This window comes from Podarcis erhardii (assembly GCF_964252035.2).
Source record: "Podarcis erhardii genome assembly, chromosome: 16".
Taxonomy (NCBI): Eukaryota; Metazoa; Chordata; class Lepidosauria; order Squamata; family Lacertidae; genus Podarcis; species Podarcis erhardii.
Genome location: NC_138514.1, coordinates 9322202 through 9343624, shown reverse-complemented (window position 1 = coordinate 9343624; position 21423 = coordinate 9322202). Strand labels below are relative to the sequence as shown.

The window sequence follows — 21423 nt, the reverse complement described above, 5'->3', positions numbered from 1 at the left end:
CATCAGTTGACCATTCTACTATCAATAGGGGTGATTCTGCTTCACAGGAAAACTGAGCAACCATCTATGGCAACACAGTTCAAAAGGTGTCCACCACAGTGGAGGAAACACATGAGTTCAGGCTCCCATGCTCCACTCCTTGCAGAAGCTGAAAGCATGTCCCCGTGACTTCTGAGACAACCACAAGAGGTTCAGAGGAATGCCCTCATCTTGCATGGGAAAGGGGGATGCTCTCATCCTCTCAGCCCCACCCTGCTTAGGACAGCAAAATAGCATGATCTGGCACCAGCCATGACTCACATTCAACCCAATCCCAGCACCGACTGCTTAAACAGCGGTTCTCAATCTGTGGGTCCTCAGATGTTGTTAGACTACAACTCCCATCATCCCTGAGCTCTGGCCTTGCTAGCTAGGGGTGATGGGAGTTGTAGTTCAACAACATCTGGGGACCCACAGGTTGAGAAAGGCTGGCTTAAGACGAAACTCAGTTGCCTCTTCCCTGCCTGCCCCTTCTTTCAACATGCAGGAGAGGATATACTCACAGAACTTTCAGAGACAGCAGCTCATCAAAGACCCCACTCTGGATGCTGGAGAAAATATTCCCTGACATATTCCTGTGGAAGAAGAGAATGAACAAGTCGTTTGAGTGGGCCAGAGTTGGCCAAGCATGCTCTTTCACTTGATGGCATGATGGGAACATGATTTCTGTTACAGTGTTGGTGTTTGCATGTTCTGGACAAGGGATAGCCTAGCTCTGCTCACCTCAAGGTTAGATTATTGTGATGTGTTATATGTGGGGCTGCCTTTGGAGACAGTTCTGACACTGCAGCTAGTGCAGAATTTAGTGGCCAGATTGTGGACTGGGAATAGGACTGATCAAATAATAACAATCCTAGCACAACTGCATTGGCCGCCAGTTCATTTCCAGACTCAATTCAAAGTGCTGTTTTTGACCTATAAAGGACCTTAATACCATAGGGACTGCTTCTCCCCACATGAGCCTAGCCAGGCCCTGAGTTCATCATCTGAGGCCCTTCTTCATGTGCCCTTTCTGACGGAGCTGCAGAACATGGCAATATCAGAATGGGCCTTTTAGTGGTGGCTCCTTGGCTGCGAAATGTTCTTCCAAAACTGCCACCATCATTATCAGTTTTGACTAACCAGGGCATTCCTGTTACAGATAGGTAGCCGTGTTGGTCTGCCATGGTCAAAACAAAATAAAAAAAATCCTTCCAGTAGCACCTTAAAGACCAACTGAGTTAGTTCCAGGTATGAGCTTTCGTGTGCATGCAGGTATGAGCTTTCGTGTGCATGCATTCCTGTTCACCCAAACATCTGGGGCTTGACTGAGTCACAGGGTATGATTATATCCAAGCTTGAATTGGTGTTCCATTTTTGTTGGGTGGGGTAAGATTTGTTCTTTTTATGCTATTGCAAGATGAATGCTTCTAGTTAATTAATGTTTTTTTAATTCATTTTTTATATATTTGCTAAATTTTGCATTATGTATGCTTTTATAATAGTAAGTTGCTTGAGGCATTTTTGCAGCAAGCAACAAATAAATGGAACATAACGTGTGTTTTATCATATGGGCCGTAGCTTGGAATTGCTGGTCACCATCCTCTTTGAAAGGAAGTCCTCCTCATAAGTAATAATAATAATAATAATAATAATAATAATAATTTTTAATTTATACCCCGCCCTCCCCAGCCAAGGCCGGGCTCAGAGCGGCTTACAAGCAATAATAAAAACAAGATGAATGATTACAAACTTAAAAACAAAAATAAAATACAACATTAAAATAATGGAACATTAAAATATTAAAATGTAGCCTCATCGCAGGAGGAGAAGGAAAAGAAAAAAAAAGAGAGGGAGGGAGGGAGGGAATCAAATTGGCTCCAAGCCAAAGGCCAGCGGAACAACTCTGTCTTACAGGCGCTGCGGAAAGAAATCAGATCCTGCAGGGCCCTGGTCTCATGAGGCAGAGCGTTCCATCAGGCTGGAGCCAGAGCTGAAAAGGCCCTGGCTCTGGTCGAAGCCAATCTAACTTCCTTAGGGTCCGGGACCACTAGGGTGTTGTTATTTATGGACCTTGAGGCTCTCCGTGGGGCATACCGGGAGAGGCGGTCCCGTAGGTACAAGGGTCCTAGGCCGTGAAGGGCTTTAAAGGTCAAAAGCAGCACCTTAAATCTGACCTTGTACTCCACCGGGAGCCAATGCAGCTGGAAAAGCACTGGGTGAATATGCTCCCATGACAGAGACCCTGTGAGGAGCGTCTCTGCAGCATTCTGCACCCGCTGGAGTTCCTGGGACAGCTTCAAGGGCAGCCCCGCGTAGAGCGAATTACAGTAGTCAAGCCTGGAGATGACCGTCGCATGAATCACTGTGGCCAAGTAGCAATTCAGTGTTGTCTGGCTCAATGCAACGAAAGAGTCAAGAACCTAAGAAGAGCCCCGTTGGTTCAGGCGAAAGGCCCACCTAGTCTACCATCCTTGTTCTCACAGTGACCAACCAGATGTCTGTTGAATCAGGACCTGAGCACAGCAGCACTCACCCCACCTGGGATTCCCAGCAACTCGTATTCCTAGACCCACTGCCTCCGACAGCAGAGTGAGAACATAGACATTGCAGCTAGCAGTTATAACAGAAGACCAAAGCACAACATTTTGCAACTTGCATGGACAGGAGGTATATCTATGACAGCAGGGGTAGACAACTTGGTGCCCTCCAGATGTTGTTGAACTCCAACTCTCATCGAACCTAGAAAATATGTGGTCAGAGATTATGGTCACTGTAGTCCAGCAACAACTGGAGTGCACGAAGTTGGCCACTTCTGCTTGGCAGCCAAGGAATCGGTCTGCTGAGCAAAGATTCAGTCACTAACACAAATGCGGAAGACTTTGGGCCAAAGGACGCCCCCACCACGAATACTCACAAGCGGATGAGGCTGACCAATCCCTGGAAGATGCCGGAGCTGAGACACCCAATGCGGTTGTTGGAGAGGTCCCTGTTGAATAATCAGAGGAGGCAAAAGAGCCGTGAGAGGACTGTGGAAGCCACGGGGAATGCCAGGAAGAAATGCAGCCCACAGGACCCCGAGGTCAAACTAAAAGGGGCATGATGGCTCAATGAGTAGTCCATGGGCAAATAGCAGCCGCTGCCATGTCATCCTGACGTTTTGCAAGCTGTCTTCTCCAGGATATCTGCTTTTTTCAGTGGTGTCCAAACTTTCTTCAAAGAGGGTCAGTTTTCATGAAGTGAAGGGCCATGAGGGCCAACCAAAGGGCCAATCAAAGTTGCTGACTTTTTTTAGGATTGAAGTTGTCAAGGTTTTTTTAAGGGCAGGATTAAACCGACCAGTGGGCCAGATTAGGTCCCCAAAACCAACTTTGGACATGCCTACTGCTTAGCAGGGACGGGGGTGGTGCTGTGGGTTAAACCACAGAGCCTAGGACTTGCTGATCAGAAGGTTGGCGGTTCAAATCCCCATGACGGGGTGAGCTCCCATTGCTCGGTCCCTGCTCCTGCCAACCTAGCAGTTTGAAAGGATGTCAAAGTGCAAGTAGATAAATAGGTAAGTAGATAAATAGGTACAGCTCTGGCAGGAAGGTAAACCGTGTTTCCATGCGCTGCACTGGTTCGCCAGAAGTGGCTTAGTCATGCTGGCCACATGACCCAGAAGCTGTATGCTGGCTCCCTCGGCCAATAAAGTGAGATGAGCGCCGCAACCCCAGAGTCGGTCACGACTGGACCTAATGGTCAGGGGTCCCTTTACTGCTTAGCAACATGGAGAGGGTGTGAGAAATGATGTCACTGGAGGTGGATTTTGTTGAGCATGAGAATCTAGGTCTCTTCAGGAGCCATTCCTGAACAGTCCCACACCCTGACCGCTGGAGGGTGTGGGGCTGCAGATGCCAGCCTCTACACCTGGGTGTGCTGTCCTCACTCACTCTTCTCACAAAGGGGCTTATAAGCCTCCCCATATTTGGGAAACCAGGTGGAGACATTGGGGGTGGCGCTCATGTAGTTGGAACGCTGTGTACAGGAATAAAACTAGAACGATTTGTTCTTGTGTGCTAGCATGAATTGAGATTCTAGTTGGGAACTCACTGGATGGTCAGAGTGATGTTGGCAGCAGCAGATACTGTAGGAGGAGATCTACCATGGCAATTCATGGCGGTGAAATGATAATTGAATGGAAGGCAGGGGCCATGCCAGAGATGGCCAAGGGTGGGAGAGAACAGCCCTTTGACATCTACTTTCTCCCTCCCTGCCATAGTCTCCAGTGACAGAACAGGTAGACAAACCCCGACCTGGTTTTTTGGGGGGGAAATAATGGAATTTCCCCCCTTTATTCCCCCCAAAAAACTAGGTGCGTCCTGTGGGCCGGTGCGCCCTATGGGACGAAAAATACGGTAAATACTTTTTGATATACTTTATATAAATAAATACTTTAAATGCTTTAAAGGGATAAATCTAATCTCAAGAGTTTGAAGGAAGTAATGGAGGAGAGAAGACTGGAGGGGGGGGGAAAGCATGGTAACATTCTTCAAATACACAAATGGTTGCCACGAAAGGCTTGTTCACGCATCACACTGAACTCAGGTACAAGTTGTCTCTACACATGTGCAACTGTTTGTGTGAAACAGTATACCATTGTTCATTGGCACAGCTCAACTACTGTGCCCACTGATAAAGGAATGTGCCCATCAGCATGTGGCATGAGAAAAACTGTACACGTGTACAGATATATTTGATTGTACACACATTGAAGATCACGTGGGGAGGGCAAAGGTTTGTTCTCTGCTGACCCAAAAGGCAAGATTGGATCTAAGGGGCTTAAATTCCAAGAGGCAGTTTCAGCTGAACATTAGGAAAAACTAATGGGCTGCTCTGGAGTTGGGGGGGGGGCTTTGAGAGTGATACTTACAAACGCTTCAGGTCCGAGAGGCCTAGAAAAGCTCCAGGTTGGATGATGCTAATCAAGTTGTTCTTCAGGTCTCTGGAAAAAAAGGAGGAAGCCACAAAAAGGTGTTAGGAAGGATCTGAGTGCCATGTTCCCGATGGGCACATTCTTACTGAGGACTGGGTGAAATTCCTCACTCCGTATCACTGCAACCAGGCTGTGCCCAGTGGTGGACCAGAAAGCAAGGAAGCCAACAGTAGGCAGAGCTGGAACCAATGACAGGAGGAGCCAACTAACTCACGTTTTGTCCCCATCCTTCTCCCTTTCCTAAAAGGGCAAAACTGAAATTGAGGAGGAAGCTGGCAGCCAGGCCCCTCTTGGTCTGGCTTAAGAAGGCAGGCAGACGGAGTCTGGCAGACTTAGGCTGGGGGGGCCATTCACCCAAACGGACCAGTCTCCACAGGCTATGCCAACATTTTCTGTATATACATATATCTAGCCATTCTAATCAACCAAGTGGTTTTAAAAACAATTATTACAGATTAAAGCCCATATAACTTCCCCTCCCCCCTTCCAGCGGGTGGTTGTCTCTTGTTTGCTATGTCTACAGTGCCATGGTTTGTGATTTTGTTTCTTTCACTTTTTATTTTTCCTGGCAAAAAGGGGAGATGACAACTGCATTTTTGAATGAATGAATGAATGAATTCAATCTTTGAAGTGCTCCCCCTCCTGGCCCATGACAAACAGCAACTATTTTTTTAAAAAAATTAAGGAGAGCCCTGTTGGTTCAGACCAAAGTTCTTGTGCAGCTTAGCAGCATGTATCACACAGAAGCCCAAGATGCCTATGGGTTACTCAGGAGGAGGACACAAGAACGTGCTGTTCTTCCCCTGCAACTGGTGATTCAGAATCATGACGCTTCGGATCCTGGCAGTAACATATAACCAGAATGACTAGTAGCCATTGATAGTTTATCAGTCATGAATTTATCTAATCTCCCTTTAAGGTCAGTAGCATCTCTGTCTGCCTGTCTCATTCATATGTGTGTGATATTTTTTTTTTTGGGGGGGGGGGAGGTGGGTGGATGAGCAAAATAAAACACTGAAAATGGTGGAGGTAGCAAGCCAGTTTCCCACAAATTAATCAGAAGAATGGTGCCAGTACATTTTGCCACATATCTCAGGTTCTACAAACACTGGAAAATTTGGGCCATATCCAGCCAAGCTGTACTCATAGTAGACTTGTTGAAAACGACGGGCCTAAGTTAGCCATGTATATTCATATAATTAGGATTATTTTGGGTAGGACTAGCGTTGGATAGAATAATAGGATCATAGAGTTGGAAGAGATCCCAATGGTCATCTGCCCACAGCCATCCCTGGGGAGGCTCAAATCACCAATGTTCTGATTGACAGCCGAACACACTGCCCCATTGATAACCGTGTGTGTGTGTGTCTGTGTCTGTGTGTGTGTTTTAAAAAAATAAAGGTAGGAGTCCGTGGGTTGTAGTTCGTCCAGAGGGGATAGGTCTTCCTTCCCTTGCTTCCCATAGACACGTGTGTGTGTGTGTGTGTGTGTGTGTGTGTGTGTGTGTGTGTGAGAGAGAGAGAGAGAGAGAGAGAGAGAGAGAGAGAGAGAGACAGTGCTCTCATCACCTCCTATCTCACCATTACCTGTTTCTTTTGCATCAGGAGAGAGAGATGGGGGAAGGGGAAGGGCAAACACTTGTGTAAGGAGGAACTGCAGTTAAGCACACGTTCACTGATCTTCTGGATAAGAAGCCAGAGCAACCCCCCAGGCTCCTGTTCATCAGACAGCAACTTCCCCCTTTCCTTTCCTTTGCAATATAGTGGTGGATTTTCACCGCACGGAAATTAACTTGATGGGTAGAGCCTAAAGGCGTTCACTACCGTTAACCTCAAACATCAAAGGATGTGTACAGCTTCAGGAGGTTCGTTATTGTTCTGTAATTCATTAAGAGCCCTTGTCTGGGTTCTTCTTGCCCCAGTAATGGTGGCTTCTTCTCACCACTCGGTGTTTACACTGTGTAATAAAAAAACAAACAGCACGGACTACCCAGCCCACCCAAGCGCCCAGAAGACCTCGTGTTTTAGCATTATAAGAGAGGGAGGAAAACTTCTGTCTACTTTCTATGCCATGATATAAGAAGTATGTATGAGTGGATCTTTTTTCCTGGATTAGATGATCCTCTTAGTGAGCAGTGGTGTCCAAACTTTTTGAGCTTTTTCTACGATTTTACCCCAAAGTTGTTGAGGTATTTTTTAGGACTGAAGTTGTTGAGGGTTTTTTTTTAGGATTTTACTCCAGGAAATAAACTGCCACAGGGTCCGGATTAAACCGATCCGGCCCAATCGCCTTCTAAATCCGCCCAGGATGGTCCAGGATTCAGCGTGTTTTTCAATGAGTTGGGCCTGCCTGGTGTTTGTACATGAGTAGGGTGTGTCCTTTTATTTAAAATGCATCTCTGGGTTATTTGTGGGGCATAGGAATCCGTTCATATTTTCCCCCAAAAATATAGTCCAGCCCCCCACAAGGTCTGAGGGACAGTGGATCGGCCCCCTGAAGAAGAAGAGTTTGGATTTGATATCCCGCCTTTCACTCCCTTTAAGGAGTCTCAAAGCGGCTAACATTCTCCTTTCCCTTCCTCCCCCACAACAAACACTCTGTGGGGTGAGTGGGGCTGAGAGACTTCAGAGAAGTGTGACTGGCCCAAGGTTACCCAGCAGCTGCATGTGGAGGAGCGGAGACACGAACCCGGTTCCCCAGATTACGAAACTACTGCTCTTAACCACTACACCACACTGGCTCTCCCTGCTGAAAAAGCCTGCTGACCCCTGTCTTAGTCCCTTCCAACACTACAGTTTTATGATTCTATGATATTGCATTTATACCCCCCCCCCAATTCAGAGAAGGGCACCTCATGATTACAAAGCTGAGCAAATCCCTTCCATCCATCGCCAGCTCAGTGTCTCTAGATTCAGGGCCAAAGTGCAGGCACTTGGCTCTGCGAGTTACTCATTTTAGAAACTCGCTAGCGATAAGATCCTCCTTCCAGACATGAACCTACTGCCGTTCTCTCTCCTGCCCCCGAGTCTCTACAGAGTTTTGCAAAAAGAGGAGATGAGCAGAGTCATGCAGACCACATTGTGCACAGCTGCTACCCTAAATCATACTTTAAAGGGGGAAAAGAACAAAAGCAGCAGGAGAAACCATCCCCATAATCCCAAACAGACAGCTGGAGCTAGAAATCAGGGTTGGCAAGCACTAAAAAAGCTCTTCTTCAAATGCTGCCTGCCCTGCCTCCCAAACGTCTGTGCTGGGAAAGCTGTTTTTCCTGAGATCATAGAGAGCCACATCATTCAACATTCCTCAAAGGGAAACAGGGGCGTGCTTGCAGCATCCTGGACTAAGGATCATTACCCAAGTTCACCACTCCATAGTTGCATGGAAGTGGGACCTTAACAAAAGGGTGCAGCACAGAGTGCTGACATTCAGGGTCCTAACCAGTCAGCCTGCCCATTTCCAGGAGACTCCATTCCACCACTACTACTATTCCTCTTTGCTTGCAACGATCAGCCAGCAACTCCCATCAACCCCAGAAAGTGTGGGCAATGGTATGGGGTGATAGGATTCAGAGTCCAGCCACATCTGAAAGGCCCCAGGCTCCCCACCCCCATTTTTAATGCACGCAGAATAGACCTATTTTCACCTTCTGAGCATGTCCACTGGACATCTGTGAGCCTTTGTGGATGGTCCTGCTGGCTTTGGCCCTGATCTCCCCTCTGTGGTTGCTGTATTTGGGGCCAGGGAAGAATTTGCCTGCAGACAAATTGGGCTGGACTGGGTTTTTTGCCTACCTCATAGCAACTGGCACAACTTGCTGGTGGAAAAAGGCAGTGGGTCACATCCTTAGTCTAATAGAAAGCTTGGGGGGGGTAAGGAACTCCACACACCCCTCTTTATAATCAAAGTAAAAAAAAGGGGCATCTCAGATCGACTTTGTGAGAAATATCCAGCCCAGTCTTTCCTTCTTGTACTTAGAATCATAGAATCATAGAGTTGGAAGAGACCACAAGGGCCATCGAGTCCAACCCCCTGCCAAGCAGGAAACACCATCAGAGCACTCCTGACATATGGTTGTCAAGCCTCTGCTTAAAGACCTCCAAAGAAGGAGACTCCACCACACTCCTTGGCAGCAAATTCCACTGTCAAACAGCTCTTACTGTCAGGAAGTTCTTCCTAATGTTTAGGTGGAATCTTCTTTCTTGTAGTTTGGAACCATAGCTCCGTGTCCGCTTCTCTGGAGCAGCAGAAAACAACCTTTCTCCCTCCTCTATGTGACATCCTTTTATATATTTGAACATGGCTATCATATCACCCCTTAACCTCCTCTTCTCCAGGCTAAACATGCCCAGCTCCCTTAGCCATTCCTCATAAGGCATCGTTTCCAGGCCTTTGACCATTTTGGTTGCCCTCCTCTGGACACGTTCCAGTTTCTCAGTGTCCTTCTTGAACTGTGGTGCCCAGAACTGGACACAGTACTCCAGGTGAGGTCTGACCAGAGCAGAATACAGTGGCACTATTACTTCCCTTGATCTAGATGCTATACTCCTATTGATGCAGCCCAGAATTGCATTGGCTTTTTTAGCTGCCGTGTCACACTGTTGGCTCATGTCAAGTTTGTGGTCAACCAAGACTCCTAGATCCTTTTCACATGTACTGCTCTCAAGCCAGGTGTCACCCATCTTGTATTTGTGCCTCTCATTTTTTTTGCCCAAGTGCAATACTTTACATTTCTCCCTGTTAAAATTCATCTTGTTTGTTTTGGCCCAGTTCTCTAATCTGTCAAGGTCGTTTTGAAGTGTGATCCTGTCCTCTTGAATCAGAAGACAGGCGTAGGACTTATGAAAGCCCATCTGAAATGTAACGTCTAGCTGCCGCTGTTGCTACTATTCCTCAGAGGCCACAGAGGTAAAATACTACCTTACTGGCAAAATAGATGCTTGGGGAAAGGACAGCAATAGGAGCAACTCAGGGTGGAACGGGTCTTTGACAGTCCAGTGGAGAATCCCTCCTTGCCCATTCCTAAGGATGGAACCACACACTGCACAATTCTCATGGGCCGTGCAAAGGGGATCAGGGAGAACTGTTCAAATGCTACAAGCGGCCTCAGGGCAAAGTTGTTTCTTCAGCTGGGACCATCTCATAAGCATGTGATAACTCTGAATGAAGGGCCCTTGTCAATGCAGCCACAATAGACCTCTGTCTGGAGTTCAGCTTGGAGGAAGCTCAAAGGCTTTCATTAGCTCCACTTCAAAAGATCCGGTGGCTAAATCACAGATGCAGGAGTCCGTTATGGAGCTGCCAGAGCCAAGGGTTCAGGGTGTCGCTCACAGCCTCTGCAGCGACAGGAGCAATAGGAAGGTTTCTCCACATTTGACAGGTGGAAATAGATAGCCTTGTTTGATGACACACTTCTGCTGTGTCCAGAAAGGAAGGGTCCAAGCGATTTCCCCTTTGCCCTACTCCATTCCAAGGGAAAACCCACTGTTTACAAGAGAGCAAAACTAATGGCAATCCAGGGAAATATAATTTGCTGTTTGCTCCAATTGGGTGCTAAAGAATGGTTCCCCGAGGAATGCAAAAAAGCAGTTTCCCCCACTCTCCATGCGGAAGATCCCAGGTTCAATTCTACCATCCCCAGGCATGGCTGGGAGAGAAAATCTTTGCATACAGTGCTCTGGAGGGTTGCTGCCAGCCAGAGCGGACAATGCTGAGCTAAATGGACCAGTGGTCTGAGGTTAAGGCATCCAGGTCCCAGACCATTTTGGGCTTGAATGGAGCTCAGGAACAAACAAGCAACTAGTGTAGCTCATGCAAAACTGGCACAGTAGAGTCAAAACTCCTTGCGCCCTTCAGTATCCTGGCTGCAACATTTTGCCCCATGTAGCATTTCAAAGCACTTTAAGGCAGCTCCATACATTGGATTAAACATGGATGTACAAGTAACATAAGCATCTCTCTCTCTCTTTGAACAAGCACCTGTCTGAACCAGCAGAGCTCACAACAGCCACATAAAGACTTGAGTACACACTCTCTGGCAGCCTTCCTCACCGTTCCAGATGTTGTTGGGACTCCCAACTCCTATCACCTTGGGCCATGCAGACAGGGGATGATGGGAGTTGGAGTCCCAACAGTGTCTTGAGGACACCAGGTCAGGGGAGGCAGCTCTGTGGGAAACTCTGATATAACCCTGTGTCCATACAGAGAACATGCTTGCTGTGTTAATGGTGGCACTGCCCTGTGTTTTCAATGGATCTGACTCCACTGGGGTTAAAACAGCAGTCTCTGGAAAATTAGCAGTCCCTGCTTAAGCACGGGGTGTGTGTGTGTGTGTGTGTGTGTGTGTGTGTGTGTGTGTGTGTGATGGCTGCATCTTTGGAAGGGCCGTGTCTCACTTGGAGAACATCTGTTTTCTGTGCAGAAGGTCCCAGGTGCAAGCCCGGCCATCTACAGCTAGGGTGGGGAAAGACCTCTGCCTGAGATTCTGGACAGCTGCTGCCAGACAGTGTAGGAAATACTGAGCTAGATGGACCCATGGCCTGATTTGGTATAAGGCAGGATCCTATGCTCATAAGGAAAGGAGGAATGCCATGGATCAGCTGGGGGGGGGGGACAAACCCTCAGCTTCTTTGCAAACTTCTGGCTGCTGAATTTATTGCATGCATCTGGAAGGGAGCAGCTGGGAAAGGATTCATGAATTCAGCAGGCGCAGGAAGCAAATCTATCCAGATTTTACAGGGAAGCAAGCAGGAGAAGGGGGTGGTTCTGCTGATATATGGTGGTTTCTTCTCTCTGCATAGTGACGATTGTATCAAATCCACCTGGCTTTGGAATGAGTTCTCTTTTTCTTTTCTTTTTTGAGGAGATATCAACCACCCCCGCAAAGAAATAATAAAAGACGGGGAAAGGAAGGATTTTGATCTCAGTGGAAAGCAGAGAATTCTTTGCAGCATCGTTTTTGTCTCATCCTCCTGGTATGTGATGGACAGGGGCAATGGCAAAGCAGCCCTCAAATGTAGCAGGGCTGAATCAGCACATTTTTGAGTAAGTGAAGAAATATATGTGGCCACTAAAGAACAACTTGTCCTAAAACTAGCTATCTGCACCACTGGTGATGGGTATCACTAATAGAAATGGGGGAAGGAATTCAATTACAGTGCTGCCTCGCAAGATGAAATTAATCTGTTCCGCGAGTCTCTTCGTCTAGCGGTTTTTTCGTCTTGCGAAGCAAGCTCATTGATGGCTTAGCGGATTAGCGCTATTAGCGGTTTAGCGGCTTTTAGCGGCTTATCGGCTTAGCGGATAAGCGGCTTAGAAAAAGGGGGGGAAAGGAAAAAAAACCCACAGGAACTCGCAAGACATTTTCGTCTTGCGAAGCAAGCCCATAGGAAATTCGTTTTGCGAAGCACCTCCAAAACGGAAAACTCTTTCGTCTAGCGGGTTTTCCATCTTGCGAGGCGTTCGTCTTGAACACCACTGTATCATATTTTTTGCCCTATAGGACGCACTTTTCCCCCTCCAAAAATGAAGGGGAAATCTGTGTGCGAAATCTATGGGGCGAATACAGGCTTTCGCTGAAGCTTGTAGAGTGAGAAGGGTCGGTACGCACCGACCCCTCTCGCTCTCCAAGCTTCAGGAAGTTATCAGCAAGCCTGGGGAGCCCGTGGGAGTTTCCGCAGGGCTCCCAAGGCTGCGGATAGCAGCCTGCTGCCCAGCGCGCAGGCGCCCTGAAGCAGAGCGCCCCATGCGCCGGGCAGATATCCGCAGCCCCACAAGCTCGGGGGGCAGCGGGGAGGCGGAGCGCCGCCATACTGCTGTTCCCCGACCTGGTTTGGATTCCCCAACCTGGTTTGGGGGGGGGAATAAAGGGGGGGAAATTCCTTTATTTCCCCCCCAAAAAACTAGGTGCGTCCTATGGGACGAAAAATATGGTGAGTTTGCTGTTAAAGGCAAAATCTGCACTTTCCAAAATAGTATTACAAACTGAAACGCAGCAGCCCTTCAAAATTCACACATCTGTGAATTCTGCAATGCGGTTCTCCAGTCAAGTAAAGTGTACAAAAACGCATGTGCTAGGGTAAAGCATGCCTAGAAATGCATGTTGGTGGGAAATGCTTTGCACAAAATGTGTGTATTAGGCAAAATTGCATGCAAATTTTAGGAGAGATTTGCATGAAAATGCTGACAAATTTTCATGATGATTATGTATATGTATATATGTATATATATATATGAAAAATGTGTGTGTGTGTGTGTGTATGAAAAACGTCTGCAGAAACATAAAGAACTGACTTTAAGATTGGAAACATGAAAAAAGGAGCAAACCAAAATTGACACCCCTACTCGTCCTGAATTACTAATATGTTTTTATGACAATCGTGTTGAAGATGATTGCGTTTTTAACAATACATAGTGAAATGTAAAAGAAGCATAAAATATAAAATACTAACTAACCAAATAAAAAAAATAAAATGAACAGTTGGGATATGAGTAATCACAGGATGAATTTTTATGAGGGCTATTTACAGTAAATCAATTGCCAACTGATGTGAAAATGGGGAGAAATGAACTAAAGAACGAAAAAACGTGAAACAAATAGAGTTAGACTGACAGACTGGTCTGCCTCTCTACACAGCAAGATTTCGTTAGCGGCCACACTTGTAATATCCAAAATATCCCCCTCTGTCCTACTGATCCCAAACACTGTCACAAACACAGAGCTGACGAACAGGCTGCTGAGCCAAGCAGAGCCAGGCTGTGGCCGAGAAATTCCAGCAGCAGGTTGCCGTGTTTACTGAAGCAAACGGTCGGTTAGGACCGACCTCAAGAGCTCAGGCTAAGTGGCTTTTTCCTTGCGTCCGACTCGGTGGCCCAGTGCCACGTCTGAGGAAGCTGATGCTATCGCTGCCAACTACTTCTGCAGCCAACAACAGAAAGCACCCAAATGGAAAATGCAATGCAGATGTCCTCCTAGATCTATTGGGTGAAGCAAATGCAAACTCTGAGAGCCCAATGTAAGACAGGACTGTGCACAGAAGGTACTGTGGATTCTTTCCCTCTGAAGCCATTCCATCTTCTTCCAATGTTTGCCATGTCAATGACCAACATACATATGCTATCCTGCTACCTGACTTTTTCATTTATTTATTTTTAAGTGTTCCATATGATAGGAAAAGGGCTGATCTCATGAAACAACCTGCCACACATCAATAGACCAGTTAATGTTCCTGGAAGCTCTCCAAAGGATGTCACTGGGGCATGAGTCAAAGGGTACAATGGGCACATGACACTGGACAAATAAACTCCTGGCCCATGCTGCCACCTGGGCATCCAGAAGCAGGGCCGGATTCAGGAACAGCCCCCAAGTGACAAACCCATTTTTTAAAGAATGCTTTTAAAATTAAATTTGAAAAATATGAGGGTAGATCGGCACTGCAAACTGTTCAAAAGAGATAGTCTTTCAGTACTATACATAGCTCAATTCAAAGAAGAAGAGGATTAAGAAGAAATGTATACAGCTTAAGCATCAGAGTCCTTTTTATCTCTTTTATCTTTTTTACAGGGTTCAGTAAGTACAGTTGGAAATACTTGTGGCATAGACTCACATAAGGTCTAATATTGCTAGGAAGAATTCCATATGCCCACATGCCTAGCTGGGGTTGCTGGCACTTCAATTCCTTCATTGATAAATTTAATAAAATCAAACCATGTAAAATAAAATGGGTGGTTTTTTTGGTCACACTTTTGGTCACATCCTCTTGGGTTAACAGATAGGGTTTTTTTGTTTTAGTTTTTAAAAGACCCAATTGTACCAATATTCTAAAGTGGCATTTTCCAAATACTTCCAGATTCCTGTAGCAGTTAATCTTGGCACTAATAACAGGAAGGTGAATAAATCTTTACTGTTGCAGTCATTTTGCCCGTCGCAGATATTTGTAAGCTATTGGAATGGAATCAGTGATGGTGGTTATTCTTTTTTCCAATCAAGTGTTATACAAACTTTGTGAAATAAATAAGTAATTTTGGTGTAAACTTGAGAGAAAGCATAACCCCACCCAAAAGAAGCTGGGAATTCACCCTGCTTTGCATCCTCTTTGAATGTTTTTGCCTGTCCCCCACCCCAACCTAACACTGCACCAGGTCTGGAAGGGAGGGGGGTGTAAGAGGCCTCCCTCATTTTCTTCCTCTCTGCTGTTTTCTGGTGCCACTGCCAGAACAGCACCATCCAGGTGAGCGAGTGAGGAGGAAGGATGTGGATGGAAGACCATAGATGGGTATAGGTTTGTGGGCTGGCTGGGGCAAAAGAGTTAACTTATTTTGCATTAAAATGTGCATCAGCAAGGGATTATGGGTTTGTAAGTCTTATCTGGCAGAGCCCCTCTTGAGAATTATGTATTTCTGAGCAAAAGTAGATTTGGGTTTAGCAACTTCTTGGTGTTGGCTACAGGAGAAGAGGCTCTGTTTCAAGCATGCAATACTGGAAGGCAGCTGCCCTGAAATGAAACAATGCTGAGAAGTCAGTTTAAAATAATTACTGGCAAGGATGTTGGGTGGGGCAAAGGTTGAGTAGCCCTACAATCACCACCCTTTACCTGGTGAAGGTAACAGTCAGTGCATTCAAGACTCCAGATGAAAGCTCTGTATCTCTTATCGATCTCAGGATGATATTCCTCAGCCTCTAGAGATGATATTCCTCCATCTAGAGATGGAGTTCCTTAGCCTTTTCTAGATCTCAATACAATCTCTTAGCCTCCTCCAGATCTCAGCCTCTTGTAGGCTCATTTTGCCACGCAAACCTGAACCCTTACAGAAAAGGGCAGTGAGGTGCAACCCTGTTTTGTCAAGGGCTGGAGATGGATGAAAGCATCCAGCTGCAAATTAAAAACCATATCCATTGCATACGCGGTGAGACACCGCCAACACATATGCTCGGCAAGGAGTCAACCCACAGCAGCCCAGAACAAAGCTTATCCTGTTCCCTTGCAGATCAAGACTCATTTCCTTTGCGACAAATAAAGCCCTTCCCACCCACCTTGCTTCTGCCTGAAGTTGGATGGTAGACTTCAGCTAGCTGAAGGTCTCCTTTGTCTTCTGGGGACTGTTGCCTCATTGACCTACCGAGCCACAGCTGCCAGCAAAAGAGCAATTTTAACAGCAGGTGGGTTTGGGTTGTTGGGTGTTTTTTTTTGTTTATTTTTTACAAGGAAGGTTGCAATTCTCTAAGGAGAAAAGTATCTAGGCACTGCTGGTTTTACCAAGTTGCTCATCAGCAGGCCCACCTAAAAGGCATTTAAAAAGTGGGACGCTGCAGCCCCTTAGAGAAATGAAAGTGTGCTGTGATCCACAGTTCCTGAGCCAGGATATCACCAAGCAGATCTCCATCTCCATCTCCACTGCAACTTGGAGGAGACTTAGCGTGAGCATGGAGGCTCCCAGGGAGTAAAGTGCACCTGCTTTGCTTCTCTCTGGTCCTTCTGGCTTAATGTGGAATTGCAGCTAAGCCAAGGTTTGTTCTTGGTTAAGGAGTCTAGAGCTTAACTAGACTCAGACAACACAGTAATCCAAACCTTTGCTTAGCTGCTGTGCCATAGTGAGCTAAATGGGCTTGGGGTGAGCAAAAGTGAGTGCAAGCTGGTCTCTATGGCTCAAGAGTTTTATGCAGTCTTGGAAAGCCATAACTTGTCTTACAACAATGTGTGAAGCAGGCCACTGAGGAGACTCACTTCTGAGCAGAGATGCATAGGTTTGCACCGCTAGTCACAGATGTGGAAAGAAATGCTGTAGTTATGAAAAACAAATTTAGGAAGAGATGTTTTAATTGCTGGCATCCTCCCTAAGGGAGCAATAACATGCCCAAGAATATTAGAAATGAAACAGAAATAGTTTGCTTTCTATAATTTACTGCTGCCTTCCCCAACCTGGAGAAGGACAGCAGCAGAGATTCCTGGGGGCTGACAGGAGTTGTAGTCCAAAACAGCTGGAGGGGATCAGGTTAGGGAAGGCTGGTTTACCGTGATCTGACAGAAAACAGATCCCCTGCATTTTGCAAATGCTACATTCCATTTTAAAGAAAAACTGTCTGGCAATCTGTTATTTAATTTCATTGGAGGTAGTCATGCTTAAATGTTCTGATGCCTGTTTATTTTACTTATTGACAGAACTTTTTTTTTTTTTTTTAAAGTAAGCTATGGATGTGGAGACCTCTTAAGATACTGTAACCACATTTTGCATGGTGGTTCCTGAGCAGATTTTCATCTATGTTTGGATATGATTGCAGACAATGCTGAATCAAGATGGCAGACTGGACCTTTCAAAACTGTGTTGATTTTTGTTAGGTTTCTTAGAAATCCTGAGCAACGCCAAGCATGAAGCTGCTAGCATCTATTAAAGAACTGGGCTGTGCAGCTACTGTCAGGGTAGAAGAAGGATCCTTGTCCGTGGCAGCCCAGGTTCTGTGGGGCTCCTGGAAAAGAGGCCATAAGTGGGGCCTTCTCTCGGTGTGCGCCCATTTTTTCCTTGCCATTGTCATTCTGCCCCCCCCCCCCGCCAAACCATGCAAATGTCCAGGGTCAAAAAGCAGTGCTCCACCTCCTCACTCTGCTTACTACTTGCATCTTCAAGACAGGCTGGTGAACAAGCAGTGATGGCAATAGGATCAGGGGGCTTCAGGGACTGGCAGTAGCTCCCTCACAGGGGCGTAGATACTTGCCTCCTGACAATGACCCTTTGCCTTGAACATCCCTCAAGGTTTCCCATGCCTGCCAAAGGTTTGGGGCTAATAGGCACTTTTGTAATTTTAAGGAAGTACTGTGGGCACCAGTCACAAAATGGCTGTTGTAGGGAGTGTGGCATAACACAAAATGGCAGCTGTGAGGCTGCATCTGAATGCCCAGACCAATCTAATTGGAAGAGAAGTCTCTGATGAATTGTCAATTTTTGAGGGAATGTTTACTTTTACTATGATGATGTTGTTGGTGCTGTTGCTGCTCTCCTAACAGACCAACATAGCAACCTGCAATCTTTGAAACTTTTCCAAAGGGAGGGTGGATGAATTAGTTCCTGATTAGGATGGAATCATATAATCATAGCGTTTGTTCTGTTGCTGTTAAAACTGACAGAGTAGAGGAGGGAAGAGAACTAACATTGGGTTCTTTCTTCCTTTTCATGTGAATTTATGCGCAACAAAATCCCATTTGCAAAGAGCATCAGAAAAACACTCCTTGTGGCCAGGTGGGTGGTGGTGCTGAAGGGACAACTCCAAGTCACCTGGAGAAATTCTGGATAGGTAAATAGGTGAAATCATAAGAGAGATAAAACACCTACAAAAATTGGGTGAGGTATAGCTGTGGAAGAAAAGACAGCATATTTTATTCCTGGCATGTTTCTAGATCAGGGGTAGCCAATGTAGTGTCTTCTAGATATAGCTGGACTCCAATTCCCATCAACCCCAGCAAGCTTAAAAATGTAAAGGTAAAGGACTCATGACAGTTAAGTCCAGTTGCAAATGACTCTGGGGTTGCAGCACTCATCTCGCTTTACTGGCTAGGATGTTTGTCCGCAGACAGTTTTTCTGTGTCATGTGGTCAGCATGACTAAGCTGTTTCTGGCGAAACCAGAGCAGCGCACAGAAACGCCGTTAACCTTCCCGCCAGAGTGGTACCTATTTATATACTTGCACTTTGACGTGCTTTCGAACTACTAGGTTACAGGAGCAGGGAACGAGCAACGGGAACTCACCCTGTCACGGGGATTCGAACCGCTGACCTTCCGATCGGCAAGCCCTAGGCTCTGTGGTTTAGACCACAGCGCCACCCGCGTCCCCAGCAAGCATGGCTGCCTTTAGAATTTTGAAGCTAAGAAATATTGTTCCATTCTTCAGCAATATCAGCGTATATCGGTTTAGGAAGAGGATGCTGCTAGCACTGTTGTAACTATTCATTTTGTTTTCAGTATTATTGTTCACTGTGATTAAGGACACCAACCACCCAGAGAGTCTTATGAATGAAGTGGAGGAAAGCTAAATCTTCATGCCATTTCTTACATTATGGTATAAGCCAGGAAGGTAAAGTTAAGTGGATCAGTAATATATTTGCTGCATGCTTTGACATGAGTCCAGCTCAACCCATGTTTACCACACAGCAATTTTGCAGTGGCATAAAAATATGGGTGGATTAGAATACTAAACAGGCAATTTACACAAGGGCTAGGCAGACTTCAGTCTTGCAAGATCTGGGGTTTTGTGTTTTTTGTATGTTTTTTTATATATATAAATGCCAAGATCCACAAAACAGAGCCTGGTGCAAAAGAGAGACACTTAGAATTAAAGAATTCTGTGCCTAGGAATTTGTTCTGAGTACCAGAACTGAATGGAGATCACATTTCATCCACACAAAAATCCGCTCTTGATAACCTTCCCCAATCACTTTCTACATTTCAGCAATATAATTAGGAAGGGGGGAAAGTTATTTTGTTGGTATTGTTGAAGTCCAAAATCCTTGCCAAACTACTATATATCAGTCAGAGATCAACCAGTTGCTCCTGAACTACCTTCTGCCTATCCATGATATACACAGAAATCTGTATAGATCAAACCAGCCCACATTTTAGTAGCTATTCAAGCTGCATGTACTGTTTCTTCACTTGCTCTTCACTTGTCATAGTTTACCAATGACTTTATTTAATTTATTTCTCTTTATTTCTAACAATATTTCTGCCTGCCTTTGAATTCCCTTCCATTTGCTATCAATCAGTTATGTTCCAGCGAAGAAGTTCAAGGGCCTCTCTCATCCACTGGATGCAAAAGTTCCAAATCTGATGATCCTGGGATTGTTTGTGATGCTTTCCTTCTTAAATCATTCTTATCTTTGTTTTTGTTTTTAATAAGCTATCTAAGCTACCAGACATCTTATGAGGTTCTTGAATCTATGTGATGTGTTGCATGAAGAAATAATTCTCATTCTCAGTCCTGAGCTAAATGCAAATACACTTAACACTGGATGACCCCAAATTCTTGTAGTGCATGAGAGAGAGAGAGAGAGAAATGCCTTAATCTACAATCTCCATTCCATTCATGATTTTGCAAGCTCTGTCATATATGGACATAAAATATATATGAAGAGCTTGATGGATCAGAACAAAAGCCCATGTAAGTCCATCCTGTTTTTACAGTGGTCACCAAATCATGTACACAGTGGAAAGGCAACTGGGGGAAATCCATACAGGTATTTTGCTTGCTTGCCTGCCTGCCTCCTTCTCTGGATGAAGGCATTGCTATTGTAGGTGACAGACATTGCGATGGCTGGCTATCTCAACTGTCAGAGGCAGCACACCTCTCAATGCCAGTTACAGATGGGGAGAGTGCAGACTTTCCACAGGCATCGGGCTGGCCCTTGTGAGAACAGGACTGTCAGGTGTGTGTGTGCAGGAGCCAGGCCCTGTGACCAATAGGACTCTGCAGGACTGGGGCCTTCCTAAGTTTGTTCTGAAGAGGCAAGGCACGGCCACACAGGTGAAGCTGATTGGTAACTCACTGCACCTGGTGGCAAGAGCCGGGAAGGGATATAAGGTCAGCATTTTCTCTTCGGCTCTTTGCCACAGCAACACGTTCCCTGCCTTGCTGCATTTGACTCCTTGCTTCTTGATCCTCGGACCCCTGACTTCGTGACTCCTTGTTTCCTGACCCTCGGACCCTCGGCTTCCTGGCTTCTGAACCCCCGTTCCTGCTCCCACCCCACCATCTTGCCCCTGGTCCTGACGTCCCCTGCCAGGACTTTGATTGCCTGTGAACCGGACCGTGACAAGGATGCTGGAGAAGATGGACCATTGGCATGATCCAGCAGGCCTTTTGTGCTCTGCTCTTCAGTGGGAGATAATCAGATCTGAGCCTTCACACGAGGGGTTAAAGAATCCTGCAACTGCCCTCTTCCCTACGAGGCTGGCTGGCAAAGAGATCACAGAACAGGGCTCATATTCTACCAAAGAGCACAATTTGGACAGAAACCAGAGACTTTCATAATCTGAACATAAACAGCCCGAGATAATATAAACTCCCCCCTACCCCAGTTCCCTCGGGACATCTGTGTCTCTGGGACTTTAACCCAACATTCCACCAAGAGCATAAACAAGGGATGGCCCCAGGAGCCGACCAAAACAGCACAAGCTCTGTTCAGCTCAGCCCTCACTTCCCGGGAATGCTAGAAGCAAGTGCAGGGATTTGGAACCAAGGAAGAAAAGGAACAGGCTATTGGCAGAAACAAGGAGCTGCATTCAGAAGGGCCGGGGTTAATGACAAATGCCATTCCTAGACCAGCTGCGAAAGGAAGCAACAACAGGCGAGGTCCACAGCTGGCATCAGCTGGCACATGCCTGCAGACTGTGAGACCGTCAGGCCAAGGAATCCGAGTCAGCGATCTTAACAATGTGAAACCAAACGC

The 21423-nt window shown here is 46.2% G+C and overlaps 1 protein-coding gene across 1 annotated transcript in view; it reads right to left on the bottom strand.

Annotated features, from left to right (window-relative positions):
• Positions 1-21423, bottom strand: part of ADGRA2 (adhesion G protein-coupled receptor A2) — a 118616-nt gene that overhangs the window by 27749 nt on the left and 69444 nt on the right. Inside the window, exons 3-5 of the mRNA XM_081843261.1 lie at positions 4931-5002; positions 2936-3007; positions 543-614 (exon numbers count right to left, since the gene is read on the bottom strand). Of these exons, the coding sequence (XP_081699387.1) occupies positions 543-614; positions 2936-3007; positions 4931-5002 (216 nt within the window). The remainder of the gene's footprint in view (positions 1-542; positions 615-2935; positions 3008-4930; positions 5003-21423) is intronic.